The sequence below is a fragment of the Apis mellifera genome, linkage group LG9 (genome assembly GCF_003254395.2).
Source record: "Apis mellifera strain DH4 linkage group LG9, Amel_HAv3.1, whole genome shotgun sequence".
Classification (NCBI taxonomy): domain Eukaryota; kingdom Metazoa; phylum Arthropoda; class Insecta; order Hymenoptera; family Apidae; genus Apis; species Apis mellifera.
In genome coordinates, this window is record NC_037646.1 from 12281526 (window position 1) to 12294871 (window position 13346).

Sequence of the window (13346 nt, forward strand, 5' to 3'; positions counted from 1 at the left end):
TATTTTAGCATTACGATAATGATTTAAACACCTCATAATTAACATTTTTCGAGATGAATAAATTGATTTAAATTTGTACAATATTTTTAATAATTATATACGATAACACATAATATATAAATAAATATATATTTAAGCACTTATAAATATAATCATAAATGAAATATGTATATTTATTTGTCTATGATATCAAACGTGATCAAACTTTAAATTTTTAATTTTATTTAAGAAATAAAAAGAGATTTTTTTTTCCTTTTTTTTTACGATATTATTTAAATGATATGATATAAAATAATTTTGACAAACTCAGTAATATTTAAATATATTAATGTGAAATATATTATAAATATATATTCTTTAATTATAGAAATTTAATTGTACTTTTTTTATAAGTTAATTATTTTATTTTTTGTGTTCTTTAATAATTCAAATTCAAATTCATAGTTTTATTTATTATCGTGAATTTGACAATTTGTTTCCTTAAATGAATATTAAAATGAATATTAAAATAAATTACAGATTTGAATAAATTGTTACCATCATTGAAAAAAAATGTAACAAACTTAAAGACAATAAAAAAAAGTTCTCTATTTATTATCACTAGATATAAGTATTATCGAATGAGAGTCTTTATTAAAGAATAGTAATTTCACAATTAAATGTACCTATTCAAGAATCAATATATATTTGACATATCTGTCAAAAATAACAAAAAATTAGGATATTTTTAATTATATTATTATAACATGGAAACTGTTAATGAAGATGCTTACGATGATTATTATTTAGAATTATCATCTGATCCAATTAAATTTGAATCGGTCAGTTCTCTGACAAATGTTTTTTTTGATGATTCGAAACAACAGGTTAGAAATTTTCCTCATTTATTTATTTTCTAATATAATTTAATTGATAAATGAAATTTATTCAATTTCCAGGTATTTGCCGTTCGATCAGGCGGTGTAACAGGTGTATCTGTCAAAGGACCAAATCAAAATATAAATTTCCGAATGGAAGATAAAGGTCCAGTAATCTCTATTAAATTTGCTCCTGATATGAATATATTGGCGATACAACACAATAATTCTTCAGTTGAATTTATAAATTATTCACCGGTTGTTGGACTTGATAACATAGAATATTCACAGTCGTGTAAAGGAAAAAATGCTACTATATTGGGATTTGTTTGGACACACGGAAATGAAATATTACTCGTTACTGATTATGGTGTTGAGTTGTTTCAAGTAAGAAAAGAAAAGCTTAAATAAATATTTTATATATAATATATATGATTAATATCAGCAACGTGAACATAATTTGTATACATATATACAAATTATAGAAATATTTAATTTTAGGTAAATCCAGAAAAACGAAATGTTAAAGTTTTGAAGTGTTTAAGTTTAGGTGTGAATTGGTTCGTATTTTGTCCACAAAGTTATCTAGTATTATTATCATCTGGTACAATAGGAAATCAAATGCAGACATTGCATGTAACACCTGGAAATCTTCATAAATTAACAAAATTTGAAGGCAAGAAAAGATATTTTATGATCAAGATCAATATGCAGAAGAATATTTTATTAATATAATAATATTAATAATATATTAAAATTATATTAGTGGAAGCTGGTACAGCAAAACCAGGAAAATTGATTGTTTATGAGAGAGACGTAGCATTGGCAGTTTTATATGGGACACCATGCATAATTTTGTTACGTCATCAACCAGGTGCTAATCGTTCTACTGGAACTGCTTCTGTATATGTATATACTGTGCATAAGTATGTTTTTTCAATTAGTTGAAACTTTGTATATATCTATTATATTTTATATTTTGTATTTTTTTTATATTTTTAAATAGAATGACAACAATCAGAAAGAGTCATATCTTAAAACTTGATGTTAGTGGTAAATTTGCCATTAATGTTGTAGATAATCTTATTATTGTTCATCATCAAACTACAAAAGTAAGTAAAATAATATATATTATCAAGTAATCGATAAAGTTTTTAAAATAACGACGACAATGTTAATAACTAATAGCAATATTTTAATCTTCTACATGCGTATATTTTTTTTAGACTTCCATGATTTTCGATATTATGTTACCGGGTATAAGCGACGGTACAGTAATGCACCATACTAGCGTAGCACCCGCAAAACCTATTAAACCATATAATTTGAAAGTTCCAGGAACAACTTTAACAAATGAAACTTATCAATCATGCCAATTATGTATCCTTAACTAGGAGTCAATGCATTATGATAGAATATTTCTAACTTTTTTATTATCTTATATTTTTTCTTAATATATTTCTCAATATCATTTAATAGATTCACCAAATTGGGTTGTTTTCCAGCCAAACATAATAATTGATGCAAAATTAGGTTGTCTTTGGTAAAGTCCATTCCTATTATATCATTAAATTTTTTTCTTCTTTGTATACATAGTAAAATGAAATTTATAAAATTTACTATATGTTTAACAATTTTATTTTACTATCTTACTTACAGGTATATTGAATTAAAATTAGAATCCTTAGTAAAACTCATTACAGATAAAGTTTTATTAGTCGAATTTTTAATGCAACGAACAAACACAAAATACATATTGATACATGTGTTACAAAATTTTATGATGCAATTGCCTATTAGTTTAATGGATATGCCGATTATATTCGATAAATTGAATTCTGTATATAGAAATTATCTTGAAGATGAAATACAAAATCAGGTGATCATGTAAATTTCTTTTGAATTGTTTTAATAATATTTTCTAATTAAATTAGCTAGTGATTTTCATTAATTATATATAATGGTCACACAGATGGGTACCCCGTTGCAAAATACCGTGAAAAACCAAAGCATGGTAGTAGAAAATTATAAATATAAATTATTATTAAATCAAAGCGATGTATATAGTTATATTTTATCGAAATTTCCTGAAAACACAATTGAACCAAAAATGATTGTTTGGATTCTTCTAGAATATATCAGGTATTTATTCACACTCTCTCTTACACACATACACACACTCACTCACTCTCTCACTCACTCACTCACTTACTCACTCACTCACTCACTCACTCACTCACTCACTCATTCACTCATGCACGCACGCATGCACGCACGCATGCACGCACGCATACGCATATATTTTTTTCATCTTTTTTTTCTTCAGTTCTTTCTCTTTTCATTTTCTTTTCTCTAATTAAAATAACAAAAAAGAAGAAAATTTGTTATTTGTATATTTTATTGCGCAATGAATGTTGAATATTAAAAAAAAATTAATAATTAATTATAAACACATCTTAAAATAAATAATATTGATTACATTTGTTTATGTTTTTCGTTTTAGATCATTAGCGGAACATGGTATACCCGTACAGCATTATTTACATGAATTAGTTATTACAACATTAGTTCAACGTAAAGCATATTACCAACTGCACCAGTTGTTACAATATCATGTAGTTGCAGATTCAAAACCTTTGGCGTGTTTATTACTTTCTTTAGAAAATCTATATCCAGCAGCTCATCAGCTTGCTTTAGATATGCTGAAACGATTAGGAAATGCTCATGAAGAAATAATTGAAGTACTTTTATCAAAAGGATATATTTTACCAGCATTACGGTAAATGTTAAATACTTTTATATATACATATGATTTTTTTATATATGTCAGTTTTGTTGATTATTTGAGATTAATTTATTTAATTTTTTCTTCCATTTTTTTTTCTAATTATAGTTATATTCGATCAGTTGGAATGGTAGATCAAATATCCGATAGAAAATTTTTGGAAGCAGCAAAAGCAACAGGAGATGCAACGCTTTTTTATTCAGTTTTCAAATTTTTTAAACAACGTAATTTACATTTATGCAATGCTACAACTTTTACAAAAGGAGAACGTTATCAACCATATATTCAACATTATAGATATTTGTTCGAAGGAATAGACAATGATTGTAACTCAGACACAAATTCTAACGTTACTACAATTTCTTAATAAACGATCTTTTTTTTGTTCCTTTCTAATTTTTTTTTTTTTTTTTTTTTTTAAATAATGTAATTTAATTCTATCATAAACATCAAGATATATATTTAAAGTTACCTATTAGAATGTTGTTCAGCTATTTTCATATTTATTTCACATCCTATATTTCCATCTTTTTGTAAAATATGTTTATATTATACATACATTATAAATATATATATATATGCTTATTTAATATTTATACATATTTATACATATATTGATTGTAATATTTAACATTATTTGTGCAAATGCAGTCTGTTTAAAAATTATACTATATCTAATAATATTTATATTTTTTTATTTTTGCAAAATCATTTGCAATAATATGATAAATTTTTTATTTTGTATTCATGTTGTTTGCATCATTGTATCAATAGGAAACACGATATATAATACATGATTCACGATAGATTATACGAAACATGCATAGTTATACGTATATAAATATTTACGTTCGAATTTAAAAACGAAGAAAAATTTTAAAAATATTTAATAGAAAAAATATTTTTTTTCATTATTTATATATTTAATGATTCAATTGAATCGTTGAATCGTTTAGTAAGTGCAAAAAATTTGCATATTAATGAATAAGTTGTAACGGAATCATTAAATGGTTCGATTTGATGTGATGTTTATTTTATACATATATACGTATTTAAGTTTGACACACACACACACACGTGCGCGCAATAATATAATATTCAAAACAATTGCTAGATGTTTTAAGAATAAATATTAACATTAACAAACGGACGGATTGGATCAGTATAGATCCAAAATAAAAACAAATAAAAAGTAAGATATATAGGAATTAGCAAGAAGATTGGAAAAAAAAGATTATCAAGTTTTGTTGGTCCACTTTATATTTTTTCCCAAAAAATGATTAAATAATTAAAAGATGAAAATATAAAATATTAATCATATTTTTTATAAATATGTTATCAAAATTGGAAATGTTTGGTCCTTTCTTTAATAATTAACGCGTATGATCGAAATGGATAAAATTTTTCGTCACTTTTGTATTTTTTATATGAGATTAATGTTATTCAACATGTTATTTAATGTGCTAAGATATCGAAAAAATTATTGTTGACTCTTTCATAAAATGCGATTGAATGTGAAACTAAGAATCGTTGAATATTTTTGATTTATAACATCGTAATGTCATTTCTTTAACGAATTTTGTTGATTATTAATAATAATAAGTTAAATAGTTATATGTGAAAAATATTAATAAGAAGAAAAAGAAGTAGATAAATAGAACGAATGATTAATAAAATAGATAATGAAAATAAATATATATATATATATATATATATATATATATATATATATATATATATATATATATATATATATATATAGATAGATAGATAGAAAGAGAGAGAGAGAGAGAGAAAGTGAATGTGTGTGTGTGTGTGTGCGTGCGTGAGTGGGTAGGTGAATGGGTATGTGTAATTAAGAAATATTACAATCATCCGTATAAGTGTCTCTAATTTGTTGTTTAGTTTTTCGCGAGGTGCGTCGAATTAAACTACGACTGCGCGGTTTGCTCTTCGCCTCCTCATTGATGGCGACGACATTTGTACTTTGTGCTGGGACCACTTGCTGAGAATTGCCAACAGAACCGGCACTTCCGGTTCTACCGTGTGGACTGCCAGATCTACCGACTCGATCGCTTCTGTAATACGCGAAATCGATCAAATAGCGATCGAATGCTTCGTGCAAGGGAAGGTTTTAATAATAATAATAATAATAAAATAATAACAATAAAGTAATAATAATAAAATAATAATAATAACAATAATAATATATAAAAATAATAACGCGATATATTAAATCTTCTCTTAATTACTCATTACAAAATCGAGATTTGGACATTTATTTGTTCAAAAAATACTTTAAAAAATTTAATAAAAAATAAATTTTTGAAGTCAAAATATTATAATGATATTATGATATTAATATCAAATTTAAAGCAACATAATATGATCGAAACAAAAATTTAAGTTCACGCATTGGTTCGAGATCTTCAATACGTATATTTTACGTATATATAATACGAGGACATGTTAGCATGTAACATAGCGTATCGTGTTATTGGAAAAGTGTTATTTGTAATTAAACGATGTAAAACGATGAACAATGAAGATAAAGAAATTTCTAAAACGATATGTGTATTGAAAATTGATCGATATATTGAAGAGATATTCGATGCAAGAATGGAGAAATACAAAAGAAAAAAAGAATGAAAGAGAGAAGGAAGAAAAAAGAAAAGGGAAGAGAAAAAGCAAAAGAATTATACCTGCGCGATCCATATGCGGAACATCTCCGTCGAAGTCCCGACTCGTCTGACTCGCCAACATGATTTTTTGGAACGATCTTGGATAAAGTGATGAAACATCGGAAAATATCTTTGACGTTATAATCATCTTTAGCCGAACATTCCATTATTTTGGCACGAAGTTTCGGTAATTCGCAATATAACCATTCGCTTACATCTTCGATCGGTACTTCTCTTCGCGTTGTTGCAAGATCCAATTTATTTCCAGCAACGACTATCGGTACTTCCTGTCGAATAACGATATACGGTATTGTTCACGAAATGAACATATAGCTTGAAATATTTATTACAAATCGAGTATACTATTCGGCTTGTCTTTGTTCTCAAATGAGATGAGAGAAAAAAAACGTGAAAAACGAAGAAAAGGAGCTCGAAATAGTGGCAAATCATAGAATGATTAGTCGATTATTAATAGAGTTATTTTTTAAAAATGTCATCTTATTCTATTGCTATAAATAATCCCGAATCGATGTAATAATTCTATGTGACTTCTTCTTTTCACTTTTCAATTTCAAATAAAGAAATGAGAATAATATAATGTGCTCATTTCGAGATATTTATTTTGTTATAAATTATCATTCTATTATAATAATATTGTATACAGAAAAAGGAATATGAATACACATTTCAAATTAAACTTGTTAATTTTTTCTTTTTCATTAATCAAATCGAAATTGTTTGTTTTTTCGTTTTGCTTAAATAAATTAATATTATTTTTATTTGATACCTGAAAATCCGGTCGTTGTTCTCTCACTTCTTCAAAACATCGTTTTATGCATTCGAAACTAGGTAAAGATGTCGTAGCGTAAACAAGAAGAAACGCATGTGCCGTAGCTATGCTCAATCTTCTCATAGCTGGGAATTGTAAGTCACCTGAAATTACATTACAATATGTGTGATCTATATTTTTTTTCTTTTTTTTTAACGTAACGAAATATAATTTGCTCTATTTTATAAAAAAATAAAAATAAAAAGATATTTACCCGCAGTATCCAAAAGATCAACTTTGAGAGTAAGCGTACCAAGAACGCATTCCCTCGTATAGAGATCTTCGACCGTAGGCCTGTATCTTTCGCTGAATCCTTGACCGAGCAAACGACGTATAATTGCGCTCTTCCCAACACCGGCACCACCTAATATCACCAATCTGATTCTTTCGTGATCAGCCATTTTTCTATTTAAAAAAGAAGCGCAACTTTAAGAAAATTTTTCGTGATATTTAATGTTATCGTTTCGCTCGTTGCTTGCTTTTTCCTTCTCGATAGCTTTCTTTCTTGTTTCTTTTTTCCTTTTTTCTTCTTTCCGATCGATTTGCGATTTCAATATAACAAGCTGAAAAAAAAAATTTATTATTCGATCAAAGAAACAAAATAGAACAAATAGACAAAAAATAAAAAACGCTATTAATATAAAAATTAATTTTTATTTTAAAAAGAAAAAAATTTATGCACGAATACGTACATATATATATAAGTATAAGAAACGGATAAGAACCGGTTTAAATCGATATTGATCCTTATTGATATCGGTATTGCAAATCGGTATTCAATTTTTAATTAGAAAGTATCCTACAAATAATAATTCGCAAAAAAAAAAATTGGAAATATTTTATTTAATTTTCATTTAGTTTTCATTGTTATTGTATTATATACAAGTATATTGTAGCAAGTATATACATTTTACATATTTTGGGAAATTTAAAATAATTAAAGAAATTAAATTATATAATTTTATAAAATTTATATTCGACAAAATTTATGCACAATATGTACATATATGACATATACGATAAAATGAAGTTGGTCAGCCAATAGAAGAGACGTTATCTGCATCTTTAAACGATCTACATGATTAATACATAAAAGGACTTAAATGAAAAAATTAAAATCTTAAAATTAAAAAAATAATATAAATTCAATAATTGAAATAATTCCACTATATTTTATTTTGCATGATGTTTGTTCGAATTGTGTTATGATCGTATTATAATTATTTTTACAATTTATTTTTCAGTTTTCCTTTCTGTTTCTTATTAACGAAAATTACTAATCCATAAAAGATATAATTTGAAAATAAAAATTATACGTTATTGCATTAATCTAGTTATTGATTTATTATTATCGTTTGTGATTTGTAGCGCGCTATACGATTTGTTTCATGAAGCGAACGTAACATAATCGTTACTATTATTATTAATTTTTCATCAATACATATTTTTTTAATTAATATATTTTTAGTGAAAATTTTTATTAAAAAAAAAGTTGTTTAGATAGTTTGTAAAATATGGAAGAATAAAATAAAATAAGATAATAGAATAAAATAAAAATAACAAGTTCGTGCATTCGTTGTGTTAACGCTTTCGATTCGTTATTATCGATTATGATATATCAAAATTAATTAACGCAATTACCGTTAAAATCACAAAGTATGAATAACATTGTATACCTATATATAAGTATATTCTATTTATATATATGTATATACATCAATCAGTAAAAAAATATGAGATTTATAATTTCATTTGTATCTATTTAATTAGTTATTGTTCAATTACAGATTGTCGGAAAGGCCACACTATTAGCCTCTTTTTCTTGACCATGTTATTTGATGTATTTTCTTTCGTCTAAGCTAAATGCAATCATATTGTACAAATTACAAACAATATCAAACCAAAGTTTGATATTTCATTTGTCAAAAATAAATCTTGATTCGATTTGAATGTATAATAATATTGGTTAAATTCTATTTGATTAAAAGATATATTTGATTGAATCTTATTATATATAATATATAAATCTTATTATTATATTATATATAATATATAAATCTTATTATTATATTATATATAATATATAAATCTTATTATTATATTATATATAATATATAAATCTTATTATTATATTATATATAATATATGTAAACATTGATAGGAATAATTGATTAATAGATTATATTACGATTCAAAGCATGGTACATCGCGTAGTCTCTTAATAGATAAATATTTAAATAATACAGACAATCCCATTGCTTCGTTCAAAAGTTGGTCGCGCGCGAAACCAACTTTGCGGGCCAGATGTATCTCGTTTCCGTTCGCTACACGCTTACCCTATTTATTCATCGATTTTCTCGATTCAAGACCAAACAAGTCTCGTGGAATTTTGCCGATAAACCGAGAATAAACGCGAATAATTATCTCTTTCTAATCCAACCTCGAAATTCTTCGATATTCTTACGAACTAGTTTCCTTTCGTTAACAAGTCTTCGAATAATATTTTTTTTCTTCAATCATTTATTTTTTTCGTTAAAATTATTCTTATTACTATTAATATTATTATTATAATTATTATTATTATTCTTGATTTGATATATTTATTATCGGAAAAAAAATTTTTATATAGATTTGTATATAATTGTATATACATATATACATAAATATATGAATCACATTAATAATGCAGATTCAAGAAAAAATAAGATAATCATTATTATCAATTATAAATTATATCAATTTTCTCTCTTCAACGACAGATATAAGATATATAATATCCAATAACATTTTCCTAATTATTACTAATTTCAAAATGTTAATTCTTATTCGATATATATTTGTTGACTTTAATTAATTTTTTTTCTTATTTTTATTATTCAAAAAATATTTACCATGTTTATAACAAAAATAGGAACGAAATGTATATACAGGAAAATCGAACGATTTCTGATCATTTCGCGTGAGTCGTTCGATTCACGTGCTAAAAATATACGCGTAGAACAGAGATTTAAGGGTACACTCTTCATATATCGAAGCTGATCTACCGTGAAACGATCAAAGGCAGATTACGTGCGCTGCTAACCGATCTATTTCTATGTCGAGTAACCTTCCCTTTCGTTTCATCGCGTATAGTTCGAACGTTTCTCCTTTATTTCAATTTTTTTCTTCCTCTTTTTTGTCGCTCCTGAAATAATATTTAAATCCATTTTTATTTGAAAAATTGTCGAAAAATTGTCGTATAAAGATCAATTGATTTATATTCGATAGAGTTTTCGATTAAATTTTTATCTTAAAAAAATTAAATATTTCTCGTATATCTTTTTTTCTATCTTTCTTTCTTTTCTCCTTTCATTTTCTTCGACCGATGCAAAAATATGAATGCTCAAATACTGAAACACGTTCAACTGTTCCGTATCATGTTTTACGTAGCATGTCATACTGCATTGTATTAGCATTATGCAGGTAATTGTAACTTATGACGGTTATAAATATTTTCAACCATCTTATATTTCATTCGATAAATGAACATCTTTCGATTCTTTCAAGATACAAAAGAAATTGAAACAAACAATCGTAAATAATTTCATGATTTCAGGAATTCCATAAATTTTTTTTTTTCCTAAAGATTATATGTATTTTTTTTTTTCTTTGATAATAATTTATATTTTAATACGCAAAGAAATCAGACACAATTATCGGTTTTACATTAATGTTAAAGGTCGATCCTATATCTACTATATAATGAGATAATTAAAGCTTGCTTTTTTTTTTCAAACATTTGTGCGTGTCACATGTCGCGTAACAATTTAGGGTTAATAAACACGTTACAGTGATTTCATTTTTAATTCTCAAACCAGACAATGCATTAATGAATATGATCAAGGAATAATCGTGAATCTTTTATAAAAAGAATAAGATAATAAATAAAATGGATAAGAAAAAACATAAAGAAAACAAAAGGAAGAAAAATATAATTCTGTTTCTGCAATAGGCAAAAGTAGCGAAAAATAATAGTAAATATATTAGAAAATATTTGTTTCTTTTTTTTTTTCTTTTCCTGTAATTTTACAATATTTTTCAAACAAAGAAACTGCATTCGATCAATTTTCTAATACATCTAAGATTAAAAGGAATGAATGTCGAATGAATATTTATGATTTTTTTATATCGATAAAATTAACATAAAAAAATTTCTTTTTAATAATATCGATATTTTATATTTCAAATATAATTATATAATTGCATTGATATTTGGCAATTGATAAAACAAATAAAATTTGATGTAAATAGGATTATTGAATAATTCGTTGAAAACCAATTTTCATGATCTCTTCGTTAAGAAAAAATTTTTCAAAGAAAATTTTTTTCTATTTATTTTTCATTCAATTTTTTTTTTTAGTTATATTATAACATATTATAATTTTAAACAAATTATAATTGTTTCATTCGATCATTTTTATTATTATTATTAATTAATATATTATTATTATAATTAATAAATTACTAAAAATTTGCAACTTAGAGATAATAAAATAGATAATCAAATTTTCTATTAATCATTTACAGAGATTATTTCCAAACTTCGGTATAATTATATAAGCTATATAAATTAATGATAATTGTTATGATTAAATGAAATAATATATTTTTTCTTTTTTCCTTTTTTTTAAATTATTTTAATTCAATTCCTAACAAATTATTTTGTTAGTCAATTATTTATTTTATATTCGTTTTTGTTTATTTTGCCAGTAAAACATATGCATTATAAATAATGTAAAATAATATCTATATGTATGCTTGTACATTAATAACATTACATATATATATATAGACAAGATTAAAAAATTATCATACATAACCTTAAAATAAAAAAATTTTTTTTCAATCAATGAAAAGTCAAACATATGTTTGCGTTTTTAAAAAGGAAAATAAATAAGAAGAAAAAGAATGAGAAGATGAAGAAAAGAAAAAAGAAAATAAACAAAGATAAAACAAAACAAGTAAATGCGAAATAATTACAAAATTGAACGATACAAATGAATTTTCATTTTTAGAATAATAAAATGTACATACAAGCATATTTAAATATACATAAATATAGAAAGAAAAAAAAAATACTTAAGATAGCTTTATGAAGTGAACGAGTATGCGAAATATTTATTAACATCACGTGAATGGAGAAATATGTCCTTTCGTTTTTTTTTAATGCACGATACATAAATATAATATATGTATATATATACATATATTTATATTTATACGTATATATTATACGTACGATAATTTGAGAAAGATTCACTCTATTGTCGATAAACAATTCATATTTATATTTATAATATTATATTATCGATTTTACATATAATTTTCTAATTTATAAAATAAATTTTTTTATTTTTTTATGTATTAAAATAATGAATAAAATGAAAAATTTATATTACGTAGATATCGAAAATAATTAATTTGAAACGTATCAATTGGAAATTATTGAAAAATATAAAAAAAAAAAAAAATAACTTACCAAAACACAAATAGAATCTGTAGTAGAACGTAGTATAAAATATAACAATATATCTGTTGGACAACGTGCAACAATATATGTGTGTGTATATATATATATATATATAGTGTGTGTATGTATATATGTATGTATATATATATATATATATGTAATATGAGAAAGCAGATTCAACTCCAATCTCAACTACTGTCAAGACGACACTGAACAACCCCTGTTCAGAGTGTTCTGTTATGACTTGCGTTAGCCGCCAGGTACTATGAAAATCAACTTCCCTTTAAGGAGCGTGCGCAGCATTATTTATTTTTCGATAATGCGGTCGATCATACATCTTAACTATAACCGACTATTAATTTTTTTCCTTTCATCGTGCTCATTTTCTTCTGTGTATACGCGAAATTCATAAAATATCGCGAAATCAGCAATAAAATTATCATATGCTAAATATTTCAAAACATACATATGCATCTATATATACATACAGTATATATATGTTGAAATAAAACTTTCATTTAATCAATTTAATAAAAAATTTGATAAAAAAGTTAATTCAATGAAAAATCACTGTTTTTTATTTCCATCATTTAATAATTTCAAATAACTGTATTTATTCTTTTTTTATTCTTTACCTACCGATATATAATTAAAATTTTTATAATCATTGTAATATACGTACATT

At 24.4% G+C, this 13346-nt stretch overlaps 2 protein-coding genes across 4 annotated transcripts; one reads left to right on the forward strand and one right to left on the reverse strand.

Annotated features, from left to right (window-relative positions):
* Positions 1–609: 609 nt before the first annotated feature.
* On the forward strand, positions 610–5833 carry LOC412629 (regulator of MON1-CCZ1 complex). Of its 2 annotated transcripts, none has more exons than XM_016914170.2 (11): positions 610–866; positions 939–1244; positions 1359–1533; positions 1624–1783; positions 1864–1969; positions 2084–2237; positions 2337–2400; positions 2517–2736; positions 2830–2999; positions 3361–3636; positions 5548–5833. In XM_016914170.2, the coding sequence occupies exons 1-11, from the start codon at positions 747–749 to the stop codon at positions 5570–5572; spliced, it is 1776 nt and encodes a 591-aa protein (XP_016769659.2). In that variant the 5' UTR covers positions 610–746; the 3' UTR covers positions 5573–5833. The 2 variants fall into 2 exon arrangements, with proteins under 2 accessions (XP_016769659.2, XP_006567414.2); XM_006567351.3 differs by lacking the exon at positions 5548–5833 and adding an exon at positions 3751–4039.
* LOC551930 (GTP-binding protein Di-Ras2) lies at positions 5400–13140 on the reverse strand. 2 transcript variants are annotated; one of them, XM_026442784.1, is made up of 6 exons: positions 12671–13140; positions 10044–10336; positions 7367–7715; positions 7111–7256; positions 6345–6610; positions 5400–5720 (listed from the first exon to the last, which is right to left on the reverse strand). In XM_026442784.1, exons 3-6 carry the CDS (start codon positions 7551–7553, stop codon positions 5498–5500), a joined length of 822 nt encoding a protein of 273 aa, XP_026298569.1. In that variant the 5' UTR covers positions 7554–7715; positions 10044–10336; positions 12671–13140; the 3' UTR covers positions 5400–5497. The 2 variants fall into 2 exon arrangements, with proteins under 2 accessions (XP_026298569.1, XP_006567413.1); XM_006567350.3 differs by lacking the exon at positions 10044–10336.
* Between the last annotated feature and the right edge of the window lie 206 nt (positions 13141–13346).

Bases quoted from the DNA above. Each gene is read 5' to 3' on its own strand.
- LOC412629 (XM_006567351.3), top strand. From the start codon at position 747: ATGGAAACTGTTAATGAAGATGCTTACGATGATTATTATTTAGAATTA. The intron at 1,534-1,623 runs GCAAGAAAAGAT...AAATTATATTAG, and splicing joins TAAATTAACAAAATTTGAAG to TGGAAGCTGGTACAGCAAAA. The intron at 2,737-2,829 runs GTGATCATGTAA...ATGGTCACACAG, and splicing joins AAGATGAAATACAAAATCAG to ATGGGTACCCCGTTGCAAAA.
- LOC551930 (XM_006567350.3), bottom strand. From the start codon at position 7,553: ATGGCTGATCACGAAAGAATCAGATTGGTGATATTAGGTGGTGCCGGT. The intron at 7,257-7,366 runs GTAAATATCTTT...ATGTAATTTCAG, and splicing joins TGATCTTTTGGATACTGCGG to GTGACTTACAATTCCCAGCT. The intron at 5,721-6,344 runs GTATAATTCTTT...CGCGTATTACAG, and splicing joins TCCGCATATGGATCGCGCAG to AAGCGATCGAGTCGGTAGAT.